The sequence below is a fragment of the Pan troglodytes genome, chromosome 14, assembly GCF_028858775.2.
Source record: "Pan troglodytes isolate AG18354 chromosome 14, NHGRI_mPanTro3-v2.0_pri, whole genome shotgun sequence".
NCBI lineage: Eukaryota > Metazoa > Chordata > Mammalia > Primates > Hominidae > Pan > Pan troglodytes.
In genome coordinates, this window is record NC_072412.2 from 107,289,161 (window position 1) to 107,316,721 (window position 27,561).

The 27,561-nt window shown below is 36.6% G+C and overlaps 1 protein-coding gene across 7 annotated transcripts in view; it reads left to right on the top strand.

The window, feature by feature from the left end:
• ITGBL1 (integrin subunit beta like 1) overlaps positions 1–27,561 on the top strand; it is a 297,260-nt gene that overhangs the window by 257,359 nt on the left and 12,340 nt on the right. For all 7 annotated transcript variants that reach the window (XM_009427199.5, XM_001150034.4, XM_054665533.2 and 4 more), the window contains 2 exons: positions 12,026–12,142; positions 26,139–26,285. In XM_009427199.5, the coding sequence (XP_009425474.1) occupies positions 12,026–12,142; positions 26,139–26,285 (264 nt within the window). The remainder of the gene's footprint in view (positions 1–12,025; positions 12,143–26,138; positions 26,286–27,561) is intronic.

Here is a 27,561-nt window from a genome sequence, read left to right on the forward strand (position 1 = left end):
TTTTTTTTTCATAGAAAAGTACAATGAAAAAGGAAGTGAACAAATTGTATGTGAGTAATTGAACTCCAAGCCTCCCAGCTGTGTTTTACTTATTAAAATATGATAAGAATATCTAATATTTGTTGAACACATACTATGTGCCAAGCCCTGTACTGTGTAGTTTGTACACATTATAACATTTAGCCCTTACAATCATCCTGTGCTATGGGTATTATTTTTACTCCCATTATGCAGCCACAATAAATGAGGTTTAACTTATTCTTCCAAGGAATCACATTTAGTTGTGTATGCACCAAGATTAAAATCCAGACCTATTAAAAGTTAGAGCCCACATTTTTAATTGTGCCTGTGCCACAAAATGTATTTCCCTTTTAGACACTTAAACAAACACATTAAGACTCAACCCCACATTATCTTTGCCAGAACCTTTCTCTAACCCTGCAGGCCCTGTGTGCACGTGCATTTTACCTTAATTTCCCCTGCTAGTAAAAGTGTTAAAACATCCTTCTTTCTTTTGTATCTCAGTATCTAGCATGATACTTATCCCACAGTTGATAGTCAAAATGTGTCTGGGGAATGATCAAAGTAATGCAGACATTTAAGATTGTGAGCCCTGCTAAACCTATTCTTCAGCAAGAACATGTGTGTTCTCTATGTGGGGTAGTTAGAAGGAAGTTAGTATTCTTCAGTGGAACACTTTAAATGTGACCATATAGGGAAGAAACGTATGTGTATGTGTGTGCGTGTGCCTGTGTGCATATGTGTGTGCGTGTTGCGTATTCAGTCATGGTTTCTGAAGGTGATTACAATTTTTAACACTAGCAGTTCAAGTCCAGGCATCTACCCTGTGGCTTCTGAGTTTACAGATTTTCACCCTTTCACAAATGTGCAAAAATATTACTGGTGGTCATGCAGAAGAGATGTAATTGGTCCTGAATAAATAATGACTTTCCTGAATTAGTTATCTGAGGACTCTCTTGATTGTCAATCCGTAAGGTTAGTGGGCGACTGTGTCTGTCTTGTTCGTCTTCTTGTCTCCCCATCCAAGATCTAGAAACTTAGTCCCTGCTGGTTTGAAACCTGTGTCCTGTGGAAGTGAGACCTTAAAGCGAGAAAATCAAAGAAAGTGAGGGAAGGAGATGTCAAAGTCTAAGGCTTGAGATATTGGTTGTGGTAGAGATTATGAAAAAAGAGGAATCCAAGAAGAAAAGAAAAACCTGGAAGAAAGAGGGAAGGAGTGAAGGTGGTTGTGTGTGTGGGTGGGTGTGCGTTTGCGCGTGTGTGCATGTGTGTGTATGTGTGTGTGTGTTGGGAGAGAATAGTCAGAGGGGAAAGGGAGGGAGTAGAGGATCAAGAAGAGGCAGAGAAGGAGAGAAAAGAGGAAGAGGAATATAGCTTGAAAAACAAATGTCAAACTTCACAATTTCACAATCTTTACCTTATACCAGTTTTAGAAAATTAAACTCTACCAGAAGTTGACAACTTTCCATAAGGCAATGCTTCCAGATATGAGTCATCCATGAATGTTTAACTATTGAAAAATAAGACAGACAATAGTTAAATAAATGATTGTGGAACAAGAGATGACCTTTCCGTTTCTTCTCTTACCCTCTGATTATTTCTACTGTAACTACACTCCAGCAATTAATCAGGATGTGAACCAATGAAATTACTAAAGTTTTAATCTATTTGTAATAATGCAAATGAGGCAATCTGTATTTTATAAAAGTCATAAGCTACTCTTTTTCATTTTATCTTATACTTTAGATATACTGACTTACCCTATAAGTAAAAGAAAAGTTCGACTTTGTCTTTCTAGTATTAAAATAATAATATTTTGTTTATATAAATCTTGCAGTATCTTATGGATAACATTCCAAAAAAACTGTGAATGAGAGTTTCTTCCAGGCTATATCAAGTAAAATTTAGTAACAAAGATTTCAGAAATGTCAAATATTTCAATGAACACGGTAACTTTCCTAAAAGTGTAATTATTTCAAGTTTGCAGTTAATTTCCATCATATTTACTAAAAGATAAAAGTAATTTCATGTTCACAATGATCAATGTATATTACTTCTATTGTAAATAACCCATTTTTGTCCTCAGTTCATTTTTCTTTTGCTCATTTATTATTAGTTATTTTTATTTTAACTTATACACATAGTAATGTTTTCTTAGTGTCTGTATTGTTTGTACAAATATTTTGTCCTTGTTTATTGTTTATATTTTAGTCTTAGGTTATTCATTGCTCTATAGAAATTGAATATTGAATATTTTATGGTCAAATTTATTAATATTGTCCTTTATATTTCTGATTTGGTGTCATATTTAGAATAGTTTTCTCACCCAAGTGTTATGAAAACTCTCACCTATATTCTTGTCTAGTTTTATGACTTAAACTTTTACATTTGAATGTTGAAACCCCTGGAAATGTATTTAGTTGTAAGGAGTGAAGTAAAGGAAATGAATATTTTTGAAACATGGCTCACCAATTTTATCAAACATATTTTTTGAATAATCCATTATGCCCAGAAAAGTATATAACATAAATTTATAGCATTATGAATCATATAAAGTAATCACTTGCCCAGGTTCAGAAATAGAAGAATGCCAGAATCCTAAAAGCTCCATTCTCACTTCTCTGAAATCAGCATACTCTCTCCCTAAAAAGATAACCTTTATTCTCATGTTCATGTAATCACCTCTATACCTGTCATTAAAGTTTTCCGCCTAGGTATATATTCCCAAACAGTGTGATAGTTAGACTTGACTTTTTTGGAATTAATCAAACAGCATGAATTGTTTTATGACTGAGTTCTCGCACTCTACATTATGTTCTTAAGACTCAGGCACTACGTTGAATGTATTTGCGATTCTTTCTTTTAATTGCTATAGTGTTTCATTTAAGAATATAGCTGATATGTAAGTATTCCGTAATTGATGAACATTTGGGGCATTTCTCCTTTGAAGTTGCTAAGAATAATGTTGCTATGATTATTCTGGAACATTTCCTGGTTCACATGTGTATGCTTTTTTCTCTAGGGAACTTACCCAAGAATTAAATTGCTGATTCTTAGATTATGCATGCCAACTTCTCTAGATAATGCCAAACAGTCCCCAGAATATTCTACCAATTTATATTCTCACCCTCTGCAAAAGACTTATCTGTATTTCCAAACCATTGCCAATGCTTATTAGGGTCAGTTTTTAAATCTTTGCTAATCTGATTGGGTTGGGGCAGAATCTTTTTGTGGTTTTAGGTTGCATTTCCCATGTGAATAAGAGGAGGAGTATCTTTTCATATATTTACTGGCCATACAATCCCATTTGCTGAAGTGCCCATTCAGATCTCCTGCCCATGTCTTTAATGGATTGTATGTATTTGTTGTTGTTGTTGTTGTTAGAGTTCTTTAAATAGTTTGGATATGAGACAGTTGTCAGATATGGGTGTCACTGATATCATCTCTCATTCTGTGGCTCACCTTTTCACTCTCTTATTTTCTAATGTACTAGAGCTCCTAATTATAATTCAAATGGTTAATATTTTCTTTTTTAGTTACTTACTCCAGCACCATTTATGTGAAAAGTCATCTTTCCTTTGTTGCTTTTCAGTGTCACCTTGTCCTAATCCAGTATTCGTATATGCAAGGAATTGTTTTTGGATTCTCTATTCTATTCTACTTGGTCTCTACTTCCACAAAAATCCAACTTTTGTAATTACTGTGCCTTTAAAATAAGCCCTGATATCTATTTCAAAAGGTATTTCTACCTGCTTCTTGTTCATAAGTATTTTCGTTATTGGTGCTTTCCATTTCTGTATAAATGTCATAATTGGCTTTTAAGCTTTAAAAAATCCTGATAAGATTTTGGTTGTAATTACATCGAAGCTATAGATCAATTAGGGGATATTTGGTATTTTAACAATATTGAATAATAAGCATACAGTATTTCTTCACATTTAAATCTCAAAGCTTTCATTTGTCTATGCTGTATATACATATGCGATTTATTTTTGTATATATGTTTGCTATAGGGCAACTAATATACTCTCTTAATAATCCATATTATTTGTTAGTAGTTTTTGCATTGTCTACATGCACAGTTTTCGGTTAAGTAATTTTTGTTTCCTTCTTTCAATTCTTTATGTCATCTTTTTATCCTTACTGTATTCTACCGACAAAGACATCTAGTGCAATGTTGGATAGAACTAAAAGATAAATTTATCTTTCTCTTATTCCTAATCCAAATAGAAGGTTTTAAAATGTTTACCATTAGCACCAACCAATTATTATTATTAAGTGCATGCATATCCTTTAACATTTTTTCTCTCTTCCTCTTTCTTCCTTTTTCACTAGTAAAACACTTTATTTACTATAGTTAGAGGACATTTTATTTGGTTGAATAATATAAAATTGATGACGTCTGACTATTTTTGACTTATAAAAAGAGTCATTTTATATTGTTCAGCTTACCTGTTATGACATTTCTCCACTTATTTTCCATAGATGCACACAGACTCTGTTTTTAAAGTATTTCTGAATATTACCATACTTGTTATTTCAGACAAATTTGAGAATCATTTCATCAACTTGAAAACATTCAGTGAGTTTGATTGGTACAATATTGATTTATTAATTCAGGAAAAATCAGACACTTCTTAATAAGAAAGTATGTCCTTTTAAAAATTATAAGTCTTCTCCTATGGCCTTCACTATGACTTTATATGCAAAGTTGTTTAAGTTCATTTATTTTACGTTGCTGATATTTTTGTACATGAAACAATTTTCCATTATATTAGGTTGGGTTAGTGTTGGCACATAAAAATTTTTTCATTTCTGTATGTTAATTTTGTCACAAGATACCTTGCCAAAATGTTTTATTACTTTAAATGCATTTGTAATTTTTAAAATCTTGGGCATAAAGACAGACCATCTGCTAATAATGATCTTGGCTCTTTATTATATTGTTTGTCTAATTTTTATTAAATTGCACTTAAACTATAACAGTGGTTGTTATAAACATCTCCCATCTCTAACTTTGATCACTCCCTGTTAACCATAATGTTGGATTTCTTTTGAAAAGATTATTATATATACCTATTGGCATTAGTATTTAAGCAATTTTCTAGAATAGTGTCTTCTCAGGGGATGACTCTAGGCCAGTGATATATTTGAGAGTGTTCATCATGTAAGACAGTTGTTTAATCCATGGGATAGCAGGAAATTTTGGAAAATATAGAGGAAAGAAGGTTCAGGGCTGAGCCATGGGGCAATCCAAGATTTAGATATTTGTATAAAGATGAGAATCTAGTAATATAGCCTAAGAAGAATTCGTAATCCAATAATAGCTAATAGAAGAAAGTATTTCCCAAAAGGGCAGGGTCAACTCTCAAAAGCTTCTGAGAGGTTATATAAGATGGTACAGAGAATTGGCCACTGGGTTGGGGTCATTGGAGACATTGCTGAAGAAGTACTTGTCACATAGCAGTAACTTGAGGTAATTGGATTGGGTTGAGATGAGACTGGAGTTAAGAGAACAGCAGCAAACTTCTTTTTGGGAAGTTTACTTTAAATTGTACTTTGCTGCTATGCTTTTGCAACACAAGGTGTTTTCTATCTTTTACTCATCTATGTTTTGCCCGGTTCCTATGTTACTCCTCTCGGCAACCACCACCACCATTGCTTTCCCCTATTAGAATGAAGCAGTTCTAACTAAGCCTCCTTTTCCTCCTCCTTATTCTCCTGCTTCTCCTTTTAGCTGCATTTGAGGTTTAGTCTCTCATATATGGCAACCATACAAAGAGAAAAAAATAATGTGATGTATTTTTCATGGATTATGCTGAGATAATTTTTGAAGGCAGTTCATTGTTAGTGGGAGAAGGTGCTGTGGTCTATAGGTGAGGTCTGGAAGGACTTCAGACAAATATTCAAGTGCTGACTAATTTATAAACCCAGAGCAGAGGTTTTACTTCCAGAATTATTTTTACATATAATATATTCAATCTAATAGCATTAAAATGCTATTCAAGAATACACATAGCATTCTAAAATTTTAAGCTTCCGTTTTAATGAATACTTTAAAGATTTTGAGCTAGCCATATAGAAGATTGGGTTTAAGGTTAGAATGAGATAATGTGGATTATGTTGAGATAATTTTTGGAGGCAGTTCATTACTAGTGGGCGAGGGTGCTGTGGTCTATAGGTGAAGTCTGGAAGGGCTTCAGACGAATATTCAAGTGGCAACTATTTTATAAACCCAGAGCAGAGTTTTATTTCCAGAATTAGTTTTACATATAAAATATTCAATACACAAAATGCTATTCAAAAATACATATAACATTCTAAAATTTTAAGCTTCCTTTTTAATGAATACTTTAAATATTTTGAGATAGTTATATAGAAGATTGGGCTTAAGGTTAGAAAGATAATGTTCTAGTAAATTTTAGCTGTCTATATATTCTATTAAACAATTATTACATATATTGTGACCTTTTAGTTTTATACTAGTAGCACTTTTTTATTATGAAGTTAGTAATGCTGGTCAAAATGTTTAGGGTTTAATTTTGGTGATATAATCATTCCTCCACATTTTTTGGTAGTCAATATGCAGTAAAATGAGGTAAATGCTATAGAATAGCAGACTTTAGAGACATATATATCTTTTATTTAACAGTGTACTCCCATATCTAATCGTGTATTTCATACGAAACAGATTCTTAAATATTTGTTGAATTTTATATAAAATATTTTGGAGTAAGTGAATCAAGGTTTTCACATTTTCATGTAGTTCTTATGAGAAAAAATGTACTCTAAGGTGAAAATAGACACTTTATCTGAATCTTATATCTTAATGATTGTGGGAAAATATAAATTTAAAGAGATTTAAATTAAGAGTTTTTATTAAAATGATTACCTGCACATAGTTGGGCTTTTTGCTTATATCTTGACTTATAATTTGTCTATATTTTACACAAGTTCAGAGTCTGAACTTGTCTGAATTTTTAAGTAAAATCTATTTTGATCGGAACTTCTAAAAATCTGCTTTAGTTCATTATTCTTCTTTGATAGCTTATAATGAGCTTTAAAATATAATTCATAAAAAATGCAGTTCTTTATGAAATGATATCATTGGAATGATTTTATGTGTGCCTAAAGATTATCTACTTTATTAAAACTTAAGAGTAGGCAGACTCAATGTAGAGTAAATTTCAGATAAGTTTTGGTTGGATGATATTGATGATGTTGGCTGAATTAATTTCTTCTCACACAGTTATTTCTATGCTCCTTTCTGTCTGTTTCTGAATTGTCTTCTTGCAAATTACTTGCTTTATTTTTATTTCTTTGGGTATCTCTTTTTTTAGATTTTCTTTTAAATACGTCGTATAAAGTAGCACAGTGCTAGAAAGGCAGATTTCCATTTTCCTTCTTTCTCATGTATGAGAATATTAATTTGGTATTGATTTCAGAAGCCACAGTTGTATCTCCATAACAGTAAAACAATCACTGAAATAATAATGATAATATCATTTAGTAAACAAAAGAAAAAGATTGGACTCAATTTCTTATCTGAAATCAAGTCAATAAACCTGTATGTCAGCATCCTTCTACTACATTAAGGGAGAACTTAGTTGGCCGCTAACAAGATACAAATCTCACCATTAGTCTGGACCGTAGTGATTTTATCATTTAACAATTGGGTTGAGGCACTTGCTTATCTAGTTTAAACTTTGCATTCAGTATTCTACTAGGTATAGACAGAGGGCTGTGGGATCAGAAAGGTGACAATTCTTCCAGGTAACCAACCTGGGATGGCAAGGAAGGTTTCAGAGGAGATTAGATTTGGGCTGGCCATAGAACACTGAGTAGGACTTTACAGAGAAAATGGTGGTGTGCACCACAGAGGGAAGAAATAGGGAACATAAAGTCTCTGAACATGAGTGCTCAATAATTGCTGGATATATACTTGAAAAGGTTAAGTTGGACCATGTGTGGAAAACTCTGTTGAAGAATCTAGTCTTTGCTTTGAAGGTTACATGGGGCCATCAGAGGGATTTGTGCAAAGGAATTACACAATCATATGTATGTTTTTAAAAAGTAGATTATGTGGATTTTCACAGAAGACCCAAGAAGAAGAGTAGGTTTGTGAATACAGATGATGAATTTGTCGTGGGACATATTTAATTGATCTGACCATGGAAAACACAGATGAAGGTATTCAGGCAATTGGAAATGAATATCTATTCTGGGAGAGATATACCATTTCAAATTCAAGTTCTACCATTAATGCTCATGTATTGTGTGAATATTTCTATAGTATTTATATATGATTATTGTTTAATGCACATGTTCAATAAATATTGATTCAAAACATTATGATTGCCGGGCATAGTGGCTCACACCTGTGATCCCAGCACTTTGGGAGGCCAAGGCGGGTGGATTGCCTGAGGCCAGGAGTTCAAAACCAGCCTGGCCGACAGGTGTAACCCTGTCTCTACTAAAAATAGAAAAAAAAAAATCATCTGGGTGTGGTGGCGCATGCTTGCAATCCGAGCTACTCTGGAGGCTGAGGCAAGAGAATTGCTTGAACCCAGGAGACAGAGGTTGCAGTGACCCAAGATTGCAACACTGCACTGCCAGCACTCAAGCCTGGGGACAGAGCGAGACTCTGCCTAAAAAAAAAAAAAAAAAAATTATGAGGACACGTAAGAAGCATAGTTAATTTTATTGTATTTGTGAAATTGTGTGAGTAGGAGATTTGGTGAAGTTTTCCTTGGACCTTGAAGAATGATTGGAAATTTACCTGATAGGTATATGATAATGACTGAAACAAAATTGGTAGTGATTTGTGGTAGTGGCTAAATAGAAGTTGTGAACTGAGGCAGCAAAATAATAAACTTACAAAAATTAGCCAGGCACGTGCCTGTAGTCCCAACTGCTCAGGAGGCTGAGGCAGGAGAATTGCTTGAACCCAGGAGGCGGAGGTTGCAGTGAGCCAAGATCATGTCACTGCACTCCAACCTGAGTGACAGAGCAAGACTCTGTCTCTAAAAAAAAACCAAAAAAATATGGAATGCATGAAGAATTTACTCTTTTTTACCTCTCTGTCTGCAATAAATTAGCCTTTCCTAATGCATTATATTTTAATTTTTAAATTTTTTAAAAATGTTGTGGATATATAGTAGGTGTATGTGTTTGTGGGAGACATGAGATGTTTTGATATAGGACACAATGTGAAATAAGCACACCATGGAAAATGGGTTATTCATCCTCTCAAGCATTTATCCTTTTGAGTTACAAATAATTCAGTTACACTTTTTATCTTATTTAAAAATATACAATTAAGTTATTATTGACTGTAGTCACCCTATTGTGCTACCAAACAGTACGTCTTATTCTATTTTTTGTGCCCATCCTAATACGTTATTTTTGATTTTTATCAGAAGCCACTGTATCTTATAAACTGTATTAGGGTTACATGCAAAAGGTTAATTCATCTCATAGTTGCCTTAGTATTAGTCATTTTAAAACTCCAATAGATACATGGTGAAAAAAGAATTGGAAATTGGTTACTATATTCTCTGATATTTTAAAAAGATACGTGAATTGTTATTTATCAGGAAAGAAAATGTGCCGACGCCAGAATATTAACACTTTATTGTCTAACTTTACACAAAAATATAGGACAGAAATTATCCACAATGAAAACAATGGAATGTTGAAATCCGAACACATATGCCAGTGTTTAGTTCATCTTTTCTGAAGAGGCACAGAAGCCAATGAGGCACGTTCAGGAAAATTACTTAAAATGTGAATTACTTAAAATTACTTAAAATGTGAATAAATTTGTCACCATGAATACATATACCCTGAAACGTAGAAACTGGTTCTATGTAACTGGAATGCATTGCCCCTCAGGAATAATGCAACTGATGATCATGGCTTCCCACATCTGTCTGTGAAGGAACAGTTCACCATATCCAGACCACACTGCTGATGGTACTACAGTTTGCCTCTTTCTCCCCACAGCCTGCATTATTGGAATCATTTGCACATCCACCCATGAAAAAGATTAGGGCATTTATGCACATTGAAAGGTGACTGGAGTTCAGAAAATCTAGGTTCTAAAACCAACACTACTAATAGGTAGAGAGCTGGCCTTGGGCAAATCATTTAGCCCCAGCATGCTTGAGTTTCCTCATCTATTAAATAAACTGAAGGAAGTCATGGATCCTTCTGACGTTTTACCAAAAAAAAATGTGTATTGGTATATTTTTCCAGGGATAGATCTGTGTTCTGCCAGTTATGGTTCTTGATTACAAACAATAAAACCACCTTCATTAAAAGGGATAAAAAATATTTTATTAGAAGGCTTTAGGCTCAGAATGCAACTTTGAACAATTAGCTCCTGGAGCAACCTGGGGAAGCAAGGCACTGCCAAGAACCAGTTCCTGCTGCCATCACTTCTGAATGTCAGCCACTGCAGGCTGAGCTTCAAGGCTCCCAGAATTGCTATGCTGTTGCATTTGCCACACTGCCCACAGACGTTGTGCCTTTGCTTTCACCCTCAAGAATAAAAGCCCTGACCAAGGGTGTCTGATGTGTCCCTGTTCTGGCTGCCAGGGTATAGGAAGAGGGAATATCGTTGAAGGAGGGACCCCTGCCTCCTGCTGAACCTGGGACTACCTCCAAGTAGAGATTAGTTGAAGGTCAGCCAGCACAACACTGTATTGCCATGTCTTTCACCAGATTCTCAAAGGGATCGTGACCCCATCATGTCAGCTAGAAAATATTATGAATCATTGCATTAGATTATCTTTAATTACAGCTCTGAAATTATATGATCCTAAATACTAATTTTTCTTTCCCCCATCATCCACCAACTCAGAATTTCTTTAACAAGATACAAGTTCAGCAACAGAGTGACTAACAACATTGCAAGGTCAGCCCTGAAGCATCTTGTGATTATTTCAGTGGGTGTGTAATTATGATGGTTGGGCTAATGACAGAGAGTAACAGATGTCTCGGAGCACTGTCACCCAAGCAAATTTCTGGTAAACCAGTAGTGATTCCTCAAACAAAAGAAATTTACTTTCTCATATAGCCTTCTGATGCTGCATTAGATGTACATTAAGATACAATGTGGTTTAATGGTTAGTTGTGCAAACTTTGAGGTTAATGAGAATGGATGTAAATTTTGAATCTATTTCTTCCCAGCTGGTTCACCATTGGAAAGTTACTTGGCCTCAATATGTCTCGGCTTCCTGTTTAGTAAAATGATGGTAATGATTCTAGTCAATGTGTGGTATTGGAAAATGAAATGATGTCATGCAGGGAATGATAGTGTTTGACACATAGTTACCACTCAATAAATCATGATGAAACTCAGCATAATGGGACTAGTTAAGGGGTTCCCAAACGATGAACCAAATTCATTGCAAAAATATTTATAATTTTAAATTTTAAGACGAGGATAATAAAGATATTTAGGTTATGCTCTTTGACATAGGTTCTATGCTAAAATGAGTTCTATGAACTATAAAATTGACTACAAATAGTCACTAAAATAGCACATTGAAATATTACCTATGACCACTTTTTTTTTCTCATGGAGCAGATAGACCCAAGATTAAAACATTTTAAAATGACCACATCATACTAAATTATGTCAGTATATATAATGTATTATGTTATGTTCAAGGAATCATCAAGATAAGTTGTATATGAAATAGCCAGAGAGTTTTATAATGGATTTATTAAAAAATGAACGAAACAAAAATTAGAGAATAGCAAATGTGAATGACTTCTGAGACAGCAACTGCCACTTCCACTCCAGACCACCACGGAATTTCTTCTTGAACTTCAGCTTACCTTAGGGAGGTTGGAAATGTGTATTTGTGTAACTATTATCAGGCACAGACTAGAACTGTTCTAGGAGATTTGGGTTTAATAGTGTGCTCGCCTCCTTGAAAGCCTTAGTGATTCCGGGACTCTCCTCATAAGTGTGCACTTTCTTTATACTTTCCAGGTAAATGTGAATGTGGCAAATGCACCTGCTATCCTCCAGGAGATCGCCGGGTGTATGGCAAGACTTGTGAGTGTGATGATCGCCGCTGTGAAGACCTCGATGGTGTGGTCTGTGGAGGTAGTAACCTTTCTCATAGCTGTATGCTACCTGCATGCAACTTGCTTTACCTGCCTTTCTTATTCTACTGACTCTTGCTTTTTCAATTGCTGTTAAAAATAAGATAAACAGAAAGCAATATACCATTGAACCTAAAAGCAATATACAATTAGGTTTGTAATGACCTTTATTTCCCTGAACTCTTTATTTAGCAGGTATGTGAAAGTACACAGTACACTATCAATAAAAGATCATTGAATCTAAGTACTAAGATACTTTATGATTGTGAAAGGTTTTGGGGCAAGTCAGCATTTTAACATGATTTTCATTACTTTATTTATAAACACTGGTAGGAGAAAGTATAATATCACCCACAAACTTGAAAAAATGGAGTAAGATTACTCTTAAAAATCACAAGAGGTATACGCTCAGATTCCATGATGCCTCTCATACCCAAACAAGAGCTCACTGGCATTAATAAACTGTCCAGAGAATGAGTGAGGCAGATAGAAGGTAGTGAGCAGAGGTAACCCACAAAAATGAGAGTCCCAGGAGTAGAGTGCTGATCCGAGCACCTCCATGGCTGGGAATGTGGGTCAACATTATTCTTGCATTGCATTCTTGAAAAAGTTCATATCGCTGAGGCTGATGCATGTGAATTACAGGTCTTTCCACGTTTCCAGTATAAATGAAGTGATGTGGACATGGAATTACATTACAAGAAAATAATTATATCCCTTTATTGGGGGAAAGAAACAGAATGTGTGTCTTTTCTAACTTTTATTTTAAGTTCAGGGATACACAGGTAGGCTTGTTACATATGTCTTATTGGAGGGTGGAGGGTGGGATGAGGGAGAGGATCAGGAAAAATAACTAATGGGTAGTAGAGTGTGTGTCTTAATGGAAGGCTGAGGCACCATCCATCCATCCTATCTATCTATCTGTCTGTCTATCTATCTATCTATCTATCATCTATTATCTGTATATCTATTATCTATCTATATCAATCATCTAAATGCCTGTTTTCTCTCTAACCAACGATAAGACATTTGAAACCTGACAAAAAAATACTTTCTTCTTTCCTTTCTCTGTGAGTTGAGGGGAAAAGCCCTTTTAACCTGTTTATGACTGAGGTTAGACTTTTTTGAATTTTTGCAGTCAGACCTTGGTGATGACCTGGAGCAGTAGGATATAAAAAACTCCCACATGCTTAGCGTCCCAATAATGGAACACCAGGCATAAATTCATAAAACATCTGCTGTGCTGGGCAGTTTATCTTATGCCATTGTCATGGCAGCCACCCTAAGAGATTGTTTCTACTATTTTTTCTTTCATAAATGGAAAATTGAGTGAGGTTGGAGAAGTTAACATCCCATAACTAAAATGTGGCAGACCCAGAATTTCAGCTCTGATATTTAGTTCACAGATCGTTCCTTATGTCACAGTTTTCCCTAGAGTGACACCAACGTGTTTTAACAATATGTCAATATTATTCTTAGGTTGAATCCTCTGTTCACTGGTATTAGTTAACCAGAAATACCTATGTAGGTTTTACTCTTTTTGTTTGTTTGTTAAGGACATGACATATATTAACTCATTTAATTCTCATAGCAATATGTATGTATGTATATATACATATTCATGTATAAAAAGCTTGCCTGGCCCCTAGAAAGTGCCATCTACATGTCTCTGCTCTTGTTACCATTGTTACTTTTCTTTTCTTTTCTTTTTTTTCTTTTTGAGACAGAGTCTCACTCTGTCACCCAGTCTGGAGTGCAGTGGTAGAAGCACAGCTCACTGAAACCTCAAACTCTTAGGCTCAAGCAATCCTCTGGCCTTAACTTACTGAGTATCTGGGACTACAGGCACATACCACCACAGCTGGCTATTTATTTTTTGTGGAGATTTGGGGGTCTCACTAAGTGGCCCAGGTTGATCTTGAACTCCTGGGCTCAAGGGATTCTCTTGCCTTGGCCTCCCAAAGAGCTGGAATTACAGGTGTGAGCCACTGAGCCTGGCCAGAAATGGCTTTTGTATGTTTTTTCTGTCTATTTGTTGCTTTAGAGTAATCTCAGTCTCTTCCACTTTCATATTTAGGTCAATGTCTCTTGAAATGATTGATCAGCAATCAGTCATTCTTGGCTTTAGATTCTTTTCAATTTCTAGTAAAAGATTTTCATATGGGAATTCCTCCAAATTACGCATGGTTTAAACTGAAGTAATTATTTTTTCATTAACTAAACAAATATTCATTGAGTGTCTACTATTTGCCAGCACTAGACATTCAGTGGTGAACACAGAGCATTTGCTCTCCTGGAGCTTATGGTTGAGCGTGAAGGGAGGGCATTGAGAAAGGAATGAAAAGGAGCTGAGTGATCTGAAAAGAGATTTGATTCAATGGGAATATACATAACAGGGGGATTTAACATACGCTGAAGGATAAGAAAGACTTCTCTAATGCCTTCATATCTGGATAACAACTATGAAATGCAGACTATGTGCTTTACAGGTATTAACTACACCTCACAACAATACTTGGTAGTAATAGGATACATGGAACTTGGCCAAGTAGGGGAAGTGGGGTACAGTCAGAGAGCAGCTTGTGCTCAGTTGTGTGGGAGAAAAGAGAGTGTGTGACGTGTGCCAGGAACATTTGAGGACCAGAGTAAAACCCTGTGTGATTGCAGATTAGAAAACCAAAGGGAAAAGAGTGTGACGTGTTTTGTAAACATGTGAATAACTTGAGGCTTTACTCTAAAGGTGACAGGAAACCAAAGGAAGGGCTTAAACAGAGCTTAAACATGATCACAGTGTTTTAAAAAGTACTTCTGGTTGTCAGATGGAGTATGGATTGCTCCAAGGACTATGTGTGTTTGTGGGTTGGTAGGTGAATCTGGATGTTAGGAGATGAGCCCTGGTGAGAGACGAAGGTGCCTTAGCTGGATGGAAGACAGTAAAAGTGTAGGATCTTGAATGTGTTGGAGAACATGTTAGAAGCAGTGGGGTCAAGAGGCTAACAAAACCCTTCACCCTGCTGCAAGAGACTCCAGCACTCTGTTAAACTCCTAGCTCTGGTTCCCTGGCAACAGATGAAGATGGTGCATTTCAGTGTTAACAAGCAACATTGCTCATGGTCATAATGATTTATGATTGATAAGTTTCAACGACATTGGAAGAGATGATGAATTGAACTATAAGCAGCTGATGGGAACCTCATGCTTTTGGATTTCGTAAGTGTCATAACTCTGCCAACAGTCTTGTCCCTTGTGGGCTCCTTGAAAGCTGTTTACGGAATCATCGGGAAAGATTTTGGCTCCTGTTGGGCGTGCGACTTCTTCTAAGCCAGAAAAGCCTCAACATCTGTGCAGTGTGGATCTCATCTCTGTGCATATGGGCTGTGTTATCCCAAGAGAAAATAGTCCCCAATTATATGAGTTCATCCTCATGAACTCCTGCAAGAACTCCCATGGGTATATCCTGGTGCCTGACAGTGCCTGCTGGTAAGATGTGGCTCCTGTCCCACAGCCTTCAAAGGAGACTGGTGGCAAGTGTCAGCCTGAGAGCTTAGTTGAAACTTAGAGCTCCCTCCCCAGAGTACAAGCATATTTAAGGAAATTCATGATTGCACAATATGAGGGGCAGGGTAGGATCAAGGATGACACCAGGTTTCTGTTTTGAGCAACTGAATGGTGGAGGAGACTATGCTTGTCTTGACCAGTTGTCTCCATTTCTTGAAAAATTGGTTTCTTCACAGAGAGCAACAGAGATGGAGAAACTTGGATATGTTGCTCCCTTTGGAACATATCCCTTGGGCATGTTAGTTCCCTCTCCCTGACATTCTAGTCCTTATTGTCACTTCTCCTTGTGAATAACTTATTGTCTTTCCATTCTTCCATGATTTTTCCAAATTACCTCCTATAGGAAGCCTCTCTGAAATGATGTCCTACTTCCTCCATACCGCACCACCTGCATCGTAGTGTGATGAAGTTGTATTGAGAGTGTCCCTGTGTCCCTTTTCTTTAAGTCTACAATTCTCATGGATATAATCAATCTCTCTCTCTCATTATCATATGCTCAAAGCTAGGATAAAGGTTAGTGCTCAATATTTTTATTTGAATAAATGATCAAATAAAGGATTCACAATTAAGGAGAATGAGAAAGGAAGAACTATTCCAGTTTTGGATACAGGATTCTTCAAGTTGAGGTGAGGATGTGATTTGGACCTTGAACAACTAGTATTTAGATGTGCAGAAATAGGATGTGAAGAATATTTTAGGCCTGGGAAAGCTGGGCAAAAGCACACAGGTGAAAAGTTATTTATTAGATATTGAAGGAAACTATCGATTTCATTTATTTTACATCAAGAGCTCTTTCTCAGCTGCTTCTGTACCCATCATTAGAAAGGATTTTTTTCACATATTACTTACTCATGTATTATTTATAATATATATTATGTCACCTTCATTTCTTATACTTGGCTCATCTTTAGATATCAGGTCTTTAAAAATATTGTTAAATTGGTGTTTTTGCTTTCAAAATTAAAAAAATATGTAGAGAGAAATGGAAACCACAAAATAAAAATCACCCACTAATTGATCATCCTAGAATAATATCTGATGACACTATGTTGTATTTCTTCCTAGGTTTTGCTTCTGAGGAGTAAAATTATTTTCAAGTCTAGAGAAAGTCCACATTGTATGGTGTCCTCAGTTGCTTTAATGTACATGGTGTGCACTTTGTTGCATTTTTTCATGTAAGATTTAAGTGAGAAGAAGTAACCATTTTCTTTGGAATTAAGTGAGGCAGTGCCATATAGCAAGACGAATGGGAACCCTGTATTCAGACAGACCAGGATTTTAATTCTGGGTCTATTTCCTGCTTATTGTAGTAACTTGGACAGGTTGTTTGTCTTCTCTGCTTTGGTTTACCTATGTATTTGTTTGACCTGTCTACCTTGGTTTACTCCTATATACAATAAGGATAATAATCCATTTGGCTTTATGGAAAGAAAGAGACATAAAGACGGAAATGTGCCTGGTACTATGTGCCAGTGGATATTTGATGAATGCCCTGTATCTGTAATGAAAATAAAAGATTGTAGTGGCCATCTGCATTACAGAACAAAATAATACATCTGTCTCAGGTATCTGGAAGCACTAGCTGCTGAGCGTTTTGGAAGGAAGTTGGACTCACACAAATCAGCAGCTCTGTACCTCGGGGAGGAAATTGCAGCTGGTTTTTCCAAAGCAATTAGTCCTCCCCATCATCTCGCCAGTGGAGAACAAATCTTACTAATATGAGAATGTGAAACACACAGACATCATCCCTCTGTTATGGCTTCAGAGAATAACAAAATAAGAGAGTCACTCATTTTGGTAATTTTTTTAGTTCTCCACCAGACACTAAACCATAAGATCTGTGGCCTTTCATATGGAGAATATAAAACCTATATATCCAACATGTGGCCAGAGAGTAAAATATGGTACTTGACTCCAAAATCAGGGACTGTCTTAGCATTTTAGCAAACAAGCAAATAAGTAAAATAAAAAACATGTATAAACTTAACTGATCAGCAGATGCATGAGCACTAAGAGCCAATAGTGTTTATCCCCTTTCCTACCAATAACACTAAAGATGATTAAACCAATTCTGATAGGTTGGATAAATTAGCAATTGTACCTGAAGGTGAATGTAACTAATTTCATAATTTTTACCGTTCAGTTTTGATTACACCAAAATTACAACCTGGAAAAGAGTCATGAAAATGACTAGCAGAAAGAAAATCAGCATGAAGTGAGATCGTTCTTCATTTAATTAACTTGTGAGTCATGTTCAATCATCATAGACTGTCTGTGGATGTTCTCAAAACATCTTTATTAAAAGAAGATGTTATGCAACCTATGCATGCATGGATTTATTATCAGATAAGTCACTATTTATAAAAAGCATGACTTGTCCAGTGATAGTTCGTAAGATTTATTTATTTTATTGGTATATCTTTTTAAGATTACACAAGTGAAATATATTCACATACTGGCACATGTGTGTTTAATTGTTTAGCCTAATATAAGTTAAATCAGAGACTTCCCTCCTGTGTGCCATATACCTAGGGTGAGAATAAGAACTAGGCTGCTTATTGCTTTTCTTCTTTCCTCTATACTCCTGGAATAGCTACCCATGAGTCCAATTTAAAAAACAAGAAGGGATAATGAAGAGCCACCTCTTAATTACACAATCAGTTCACATTTCTTCAGGGAGTTCTCTAGTTCATCACTGCAATTTGAAGGAGATCATGCCGCCTGAGAGTATGAATTCAGTGACTCCCAGGCACTGATGGATTTCTTGTATGAGGAAGAGATCAGATCACACACTCAGACTAACCCTTTCTTAACTGGACAATACAGTCAGAATGTGATTGTCTCCAAATTACATCTTAAAATTGCACACCTGTTTCGTGAATTTGTAAGAGGATCAGTTAGTCCTGTGTTTGGCTGAAGGTGATAGACACAAATACTGAGTCTTCAGGTTGTCATTCCAGGGATGGATGGTGAGGCGACTGCCTGAGCACCACAGTGTCCCTGAACCCCATCTTTCTCTTCTGCTCTGCCCTTCCAGTATGACGTTTATCATTGTTATGGTTTGGCTGTGTCCCCACGCAAATTTCATCTTGAATTGTAGTTTCTATAATCCCCAAGTGTCGTGGGAGGGACCAAGTGGGAGATAATTGAATCATGGGGGTGGTTTTCTCCATGTTATTCTCATGATAGTAAGTTCTCACGAGATCTGAAGGTTTTATAAGGGGCTTCCCCCTTCACTCGACTCTCATACTTCTTCTTCCTGCCATCATGTGACGAAGGACATATTTGCTTCCCCTTCCACCATAATTGTAAGTTTCCTGAGGCCTCCCCAATCATGCAGAACTGTGAGTCAATTAAACCTCTTTCCTTCTAAATTACCAAGTCTTGGGCAGTTCTTTAAACACAGATGTTATTATCAATGAATGGTCCATGTAGATGATTCTCCAACAGTTCCACCACTCCTGGGTGTTCCTCTTACAGGTCTAAGTGGCAACACAGTCGTGTTGGTGAGACAAAAGATGAATAAAACTACTTCTATGGTCTTATTTTTTAAACTCAAATTTCCAGGAACATTCCACTTAGTAGACCTCCAGTATGGGACACGCTCCTTTGTCATTTCATGAGACAACACAATCTTAGTTTTCTCCTTCCTTACTGAATGTTCTTGTCTGGCTTCTCTAGTTACCTAACTCTAAATATTGGGGTCCCCAAGACTAATTTCTCCCTGGATAGCTGCTTCACTTCTAGGGCTTTAAGTGCCATCCACATTTGTAAGCTCTAACATGTGTATGCCTAGAGCCAGCACTAACATGTTCTCTGAGCAGCAGCTTGTGCCTAGCTGCTTACTTGACCTCACTATCTCATTGTCTTAAGAGTATCTCAAATACAAGAGGCTCAAAACAGAGCTGTTTTTCTGCCCTCAACCTCTTTCTCCTGAAGTGCCCCTACCCAATAAACAGCATCATTATTCACACTATTTCTTCTAGCTAGAAAACTTGTCTTGTCTTTCCCTCACTTGCCACATCCAGTCCAACATTGTGTCCCACATGTACAGGCTCCATCACCAAAATAGATTTCCATGTACTTCTCTGTGTTTCCACTGCCACCACTGTCCTTTAAGCTTCTATCACTTTTCACTTGGAAAACAGCAAGAACCCTCTAACTTCCCCATATTCATTCCTCCCAACATACCTTAATCTGTCCCACCTAGTTGCCAAATGAGTTCGCAAAGTGTAAACTATATCGTCACATCATTCACTTCCTTAATATCCTTCTGTCATTTCTCAATCCTCTTAAAATAAATTTAGATTTTTTTTTACCAAGAGTAAATCATTTGCTATGTTCTCATTTCTGAGAAGGGAATATTTCTCCACCTTCATTATTCAGTGTTTTTGACTTACTATTCTTCAAACACGTTGGCCTTCTTTTACTGCCTGTAACATGCCAAGCTATTTCTTGTCCCAAGAACTTTTCATTTGTTTTTCTAGGCTCTGTTCCTAGAACATTGGCTGTCTGGCTCCTTCTCATCCCTTGGCTGTCACTGAACCCTTCCCTGACTACCCTAGTTAACAGTGTTCTTGCTGTTGAATATACTAGCATTTTCTTTTTGTCTTCTATTACTCAAATGTTGCTTATCGTTATTTTCTTCCCTAGAAGACCATAATTACCATGAAGACAGGGCCAATGCCTATTTTACTTACTGTTATATTCTAAGCTGTTAATACAATTCCTGATACATAGAAAATATTTCTTGAAGAGATAACTAAATTATTAGAGTTTATAAAAAAGAGGGTATTGAAAGTTGTTTTTTTCTTAAGTAAAGTCATATAAATGACAACTCAAAGCATTTGAATATTAATGTATTTTGATGATTGGCTGAGCTAGATACCAACTTAACTTCGTGGAAGGATATAATAGATTAGCTAATAATAAAAAATCATCACCAGGCACAGTGGCTCACACCTGTAATCCCAGCACTTTGGGAGGCGGAGGCAGGCAGATCATGAGGTCAGGAGATCAAGACCATCCTGGCCAACACAGTAAAACCCTGTCTCTACTAAAAATACAAAAATTAGCTGGGCATGGTGGCACATGCCTGTAATCCCAGCTATTCGGGAGGCTGAGGCAGGAGAATGGCTTGAACCCGGGAGTCGGAGGGTGCAGTGAGTCAAAATTGCCACTGCGCTCCAGCCTGGTGACAGAGCAAGACTCCATCTCAAAAAAATAAAATAAAATAATAATAAATAAATAAAAAATCATCTATTTTCTTGCATAACATTTTATATTATTTGCAATGAGATGCCATAAAATTATTCTTAATAATATTATAAATCAAAGGCAGAATATCAACTTCTAAAAGGGGAAAAATTGTCTCATACTACAACATGGAAGGATCTTTAAGATATGTTAAATAAAATAAGCCAGTCATGAAAAGAAAAACACTGTATGATTTCACTTATATAGGTACCTAGAGTAGTCAGATATATAGACAGAAGCTGGAATGGTGATTTCCAGGAGCTGAGAAGAGAAGGGAATGGGACTTACTGTTTTATGGGTGCTTAGTTTCAATTTGGGAAGATGAAAATATTCTAGAGATGGATGGTGGTGACGGTTGTACGACAATGAGAATATACTTAATGCTACTGAACCATACACTTAAAATGGTTAAGATGGTAAATTTTATGTTATATCTGTTTTACCATAATAAAAAATATTGTAGAAAAAAGTAGCCATAGGTCTACTTTAATTATCTGTTTCTTTTTATGTGGGTTTTAATAGATTGTGTCTTCACGGAATTGGTCCAAATGATCCAGGTTATCAGATTCTTGGACAAATCATTGTTTGTAATATTCTATTATTATCCTTTTAATGTCCATAATGTAAGATATAATCATCTCTCTTTTAATTTTCATATTGAACATTTGTGTCTTCTCTCTTTTTACTTGTTTAGCCTGGCCTAATATTTATCAATTTTATTGATCTTTTCAAATAGCCAACTTTTGTTTTATTGATTTTCTCTGTTGGTTTTCTATTTCCAGTTGTATTGATTTGTCATGGAATTGATTGTATTTCTTTTCTTATGACCAATTTAGTTTTATATTGCTCTTCTTTAGTGTTTTAAAGTGAAAGATTACATCACTGATTTTATATTTTTCGTTGCTTCTGATTGCATTCATGCTGTAAATTTCTTTCCAAGTATTACTCTTGCTGTATCCTACACATTTTCATAAGATGTATTTTCATTTTCCATATAGTACTAATTAAATTTGAAAAAAAAGAAGGCAGAAAACAAAAAAAAAGACAGAATATTTTTCTATGCAATACAGATTAAATGATTTCAGTTGTGTCAAATTGTTGATAATTCTTACCAACCTAGGGTCAGTAAGAAACATGAGCATTTGAGAAGTTCATAGCCCAATTGAGCTGGTACTAGAAGCTCTCTTTCTCTTCATTTTTGGTTTCTTGTACAACAGATTCTCTGCCTTCAAAGATGGACAACTTTTTATTTAACTCTTTAAGGACATCTGGACTTTAAGTGGACTTTGGTTTTCATGGAGAAGTAAAGATGTACTCAATTTAACAATTATTCATTGAGTAGATAGGGGCTTAGGGGTGCCAGTTTTCTAACTTGGCTCTACTCTACAGTTTGATTTGTGGGTAAAAATGAGAAAGATGTTTGAAAAAGACAATTTCAATCTCCTCCAAGTTTTTGAAGATCCACTGTGTCTCAGGCATTGAGTTAGGCACTCTGAAGACTACAGTGCTGACAGAAGTAATACTCAGAAAATTCATAGTAGAGTAGTGGATTCATTTGACACATAACTATATACCATGAGATGGAAGTCAAAAAAGTTCCACAGGAGGTAAAAAAAATAAGGTATTACAGAAATTCAGAGGAGAGACAATGAGTCTCACTTAGGGATATTAGGTAAATCTTCACAGAAGGGTAGTCCCTTTTTGCTGAGCTTTGAAAATTACTCAGAACCTGAATGTGTATAGTAAGGGAAAGGTACTTCTATCTCTGCAAAAACATGAGGTCAGAAAAGCATGACAAATGTGCAGGAAACAATGAATGGGCCAGTTTGGTTAAAGGGAGAAGAGAAGGAGTACAATTGGAAATGTAGCTTCTGTTTTTCAAGAAGCTAAAACATAACAAAGGCTAGAGTAGGTAAACTATGCCATGAGTATTAGGAAGTTATATGGGACTAAATATCAAGGCAAGTTGTGCTGTAGGAATCTACGAGCCAGAGTATTGGAGAGACATGACAGGAAGTTTTTTCCAACGTTGTGATGGTGATGTAAGTGGGAATGTTGGAGGTGGTTTCAACAAGACTTGACAACACGCTGGATGAGTGCAGTAAGGGAAATTCAAATGAGACTCAAAACATCATGAACTGGTTGATTGAAAGGATAGCTGTTACATTAAAAGAAATGAGAAAGACAAAAAAGCAGCTTTTGGAAAGAAAATCATATATGGATGTAGGAGATCGGTCAGGGTGGTGGGAAAAATTGTAGAAGATGCAAACCTTCTTGGAAGGCTGGAAGATTTTACAAAAGCTTTGGAAAAGGATTTGGCTGAAGGCAGCCAGATTCTCTTATCTGGTGAAACTAATCTAAATAAGTAAGTTAACATAGGCCTTGGAACCTGGCCTTTGATCATCTGAGTGCAGGACTACTCTCTCTGGGGAGGGGAGGGGACGGGACGGGAGAGACCATGTAAATTGCCCACAAGTGTGTTGACTCAGAGCCTTTGTGATTAAATCTATACTGAATAAATGCCTGCAGTGCCAGCTTGTCAGGGCCACGGCTGCTGACTCTTTACAGCACCCTCCTTGGTGTCTGGTGTCTGTGAGCAGCCTGGTCCCCTAGCCCACTCTTTCACTGGATACCTGTGTCTGGGTGCATTTGTTCATCCGTCGTTCCGCCAGGGTCTATGGGTCGGACCCTGCCTATGTAGCTCTGGAGGTATTAAGTGTGGATGCTAATAGAACACAAAGTGTGGAATCATGAAAGGGGAATGTAGGAGAAAATCAGGGGCTGGAGATACAGCCCTGTGGTCTTGGCAGTTATCTGAAAGCCCAAAATTTAATGGATTTTTCAAAAAAGAAATTATGGAGAGATTAAAAAAGATGATTAAAGATAAACATTGGGTGAATACCTGCACTTATTCATTCAGTAAAAAAAAAAAAAAAAAAAAAAAAAAGTAGAAGAATAAATAGAGACAAAGGAGGAGTGTTGAATGAGGCCAAGAGAATTTTGTGGCATGCCAATAGAGAAGAGACTTGCAAGGAGAGAAAGTGCCTGTGAATATCAAATATATACCTTCAAATGATGTGGTGGTTGAAAGAGACAAGAATTAAGAAATCCTGCTGTGTCTCACTTTCTAAAGTGAAATATAGAAGCAAAGCAACACATTGGGAAGAGTGTAGACATTGGAATCAGAGGAACTAGAGTCAGTTCCGATCTGGCTGAGCCAATTATCGGTCACATGTTTACATGCATGCTACTTTTAAACTTTAATGGTTTCAGTTTTTGGGTTTTTTGTTTGTTTCTTTGTTTTTACTTTGCATGTAAATCAAGCTAGGTGAAAAAGACCACAATTACCTCATTTATTTGTTTATTTACTTTTTTCCTTTTTTGCTAACCTGTGTGACAAGAACAGTCATTAGCCTTAGAAAGTGCCAGAGCACTTGCTGATTGAGTGCATGTTAAAGGTATGGCAGCGACATTTTTCTTGCAAATTTAGTAGTCCCCCATTCGTATCCGATGTTTTTCCCAGAATATTTTTTAAAAGAATGTCAGACGTTCCTAGTATCCTGTCTTTCTTTCAGGATCCCAATTTTCTCCAGGGGAGCAACATATGCTGGATTAAAAAACCGCTCTCCCAGACCTTCTCTGGCTGTTAGGAGGCACTTGTTGCATGGCCTGTGAGGTAGGGATGTGGTATAACCCAGGGAAAATCTCTCTCATTTAATTTAAAAAGCAAAAAAAAAAAACAAAAAAAAAATAGTTTTCCAAGAAACCCTCTCCAGGAGACTTCTGCTTACCTCTCAGTGATCAAAAACCTTTTCACCACAGTTACTTACCACCTCCTACCGATCCGCATTCTCGCAAGTGTCCTTCACTCCATTTACTCTACTGCATTTTTCACTGTATTTCTCATGCCAAAACTTGGGCTTCTCCACCAGTCTGCACACGTTCATGCTCTCAATTCTCACAGCCATCTATTTCATTCTCCACTAAACTGTTAGAGGGATTTCTGTAGAAATTAAAGAAATTCCTATCACTCCTAAAAAAAAAGAAAAAAATAATTATAATAATTAATTGCAAACCATTAAGCATTGGTTACTCATCCTCCCTGTGGAGAGCTGAATGGAGGGGGAGCAGATGGAGCAAGGTTCACTCCTGAGGGTCCTGCCAGAGCACATGGTCAGGAGAGAACGGTGTCAACAGCTTCAGAGAGGCTAATCAGTGTGAATGATGAGCGTATCTGTCCCTGGGAGAAGAGCAGGGACCACTTTGTCCATGGTGCTTGATTTTGTATCCCCTAGTGCATAGCAAAATGCTCTGTTGATAACAGATACTCAGTAACTCTTCGCTAGGCAAATAGTTGATTCAGAGAGACCCTGCTGTAAGGTAATGCACATATCAGGAAAAGGAATAAAGGGTTGAGCGGAAACTGAAATGGAAGAAATTGAAATGGAATATCATGCAATCTAATGGTGTGTTGGTGGCAGGCAATAAACAGGTGTACATCCTGGTATATAGCTGTCACAAATACAATGTTACATATATACCAAAAGATAAACATCTGAAAAACCAGGAACCAATGTCAGGAACCAAACCAAAAAAAATGTGCCAAACATGAATCCAAGCTAATGTTAATTTTTATGCAATAATAGAGAGACACCATTACTTCCACTTGTATCTGTTGTTATTTGTAAGCAGAGAGGTATACAGATAAACTAATATAGTGCCAAATGCCATTTGTATGAAAGTTACCCTTTTGTTTTATTAGTAAGCAATAGGAGAACAATCAATAAATACTGCCACCAGTGGTAATGTGACTAGCCTTGCAAATTGGTCTGGATGGCATGGTGTGTGCAATGAAGAATAGTGCTAAGACTCCATACTGATAAAAATGCAAATGAAGAAGTATTTTCTATCAAGAAAGGTGGTATAATTCCATTTAAAATTATTGCAAGATTTCTTTCTCTCAAGTCATCTCCTATGCTACATTCAAATTTATTATGTTAAGCTAGAACTCTGTTGTAAGTTCTTTCAAACAATTACATGCCAAATTGACTATGCATAAAGAAGAATGTGTTGGATGGGAAATGAGATCCTATGGTTTACACATTTCTTTCTTAAAACTCTCTGCTTCAGCTGGTTATTTCCTCATCCTCTCCTCTCACTCCTTTCCTGTGGTTGCTTCACAGGCCACGGCACATGTTCCTGTGGTCGCTGTGTTTGTGAGAGAGGATGGTTTGGAAAGCTCTGCCAACATCCGCGGAAGTGTAACATGACGGAAGAACAAAGCAAGAATCTGTGTGAATCAGCAGATGGCATATTGTGCTCGGGGAAGGGTGAGTATCTCTGCTGGTGCCTGGACTCCATTCCTGTTCTGACACATGATTTGTAGAACAGCATGTAGCAACTGTCTTTCCCAGACTGAACTTTGCATGAAAGCAAACCACTATGTCCTCTGCTGTCCCCAACTTGAAGCTTGAAGATTAACCAAATGAAGTTTTGGATCTAAGAAAATGAAATGCCTGTGAGAGGATTCATGCAAAAATATCCTTGTATGCAAAGTTATTGCTGAATGAAATAGAATTAATACTTTTATCAAGAAATTAGGACAACAAAATATACCAGATACTAAATGGACCCAAAAATGGGGAAAAAAGGCAAAAGAATGATTATTGGGCTCACCTCTGAAACAACACAGCTCAGAACTACAGAAAAGTAATCACAAGCATCTGAGCTGCCCAAAGATATGACTTTGGGAACTTCTGGGGCTAAATTATTTAGCTGTATGTGGAGCAGGGGAAGATTGAAGGTGTGAGAAGACATAAAAGGAGACAAAATATTTAGTTTAATTTTTTTAAAAAGGAAACAAAAGCTATGGGGGAGGGGTAGTATCCCACAAGTCTGATGGAATTTTCTTTGCCCTAAAAATCACCAATTGTTCCAAGTAAACATGTGCAGCCTGATATAAGAAAATAGGTAATTGTTCGGTTGGGCACCGTGGCCCATGCCTGTAATTCTAGCACTTTGGGAGGCCAAGGCGGGTGGATCACTTGAGGTCAGGAGTTCTAGACCAGCCTGGCCAACGTGGTGAAAAATACAAAAATCTACTCTATTAAAAAAAACACAAAAAAATTAGCCAGGCATTGTGGCTCACACCTGTAATTACAGTTACTTGAGAGGCTGAGGCAGGGGAGGAGCTTAAACCCAGGACCTGGAGGCCGCAGTAAACTGAGATCACACCACTGCACTCCAGCCTGGGCAACAGAGCAAGACTCCATCTCCCAGAAAAAAAAAAAAAAAAGGTAATAATTAAACAAAGAAAACAAAAGCCTGCCAAATGGTTATAACCTACAAGTTGGTTGAATAGAAGCCACCAACCCAATAAAACATTTGCCATGGAAACATATTAAAGGAAAAAGCAAGCCTTCCCCATCTCCCATCCTACACACATGCACACACACACACAGACACACAAATTGGAAGAGGATTCCCCTAAGTAAAGAATGCTAATAGATTAAATTTTGAACACCTTGATTTTGATGTTTCTGTATACTATTCTTGAAGGGACTTTAAAATCCTGCCATTGTAATGCATATGGCATCATCTAGAACG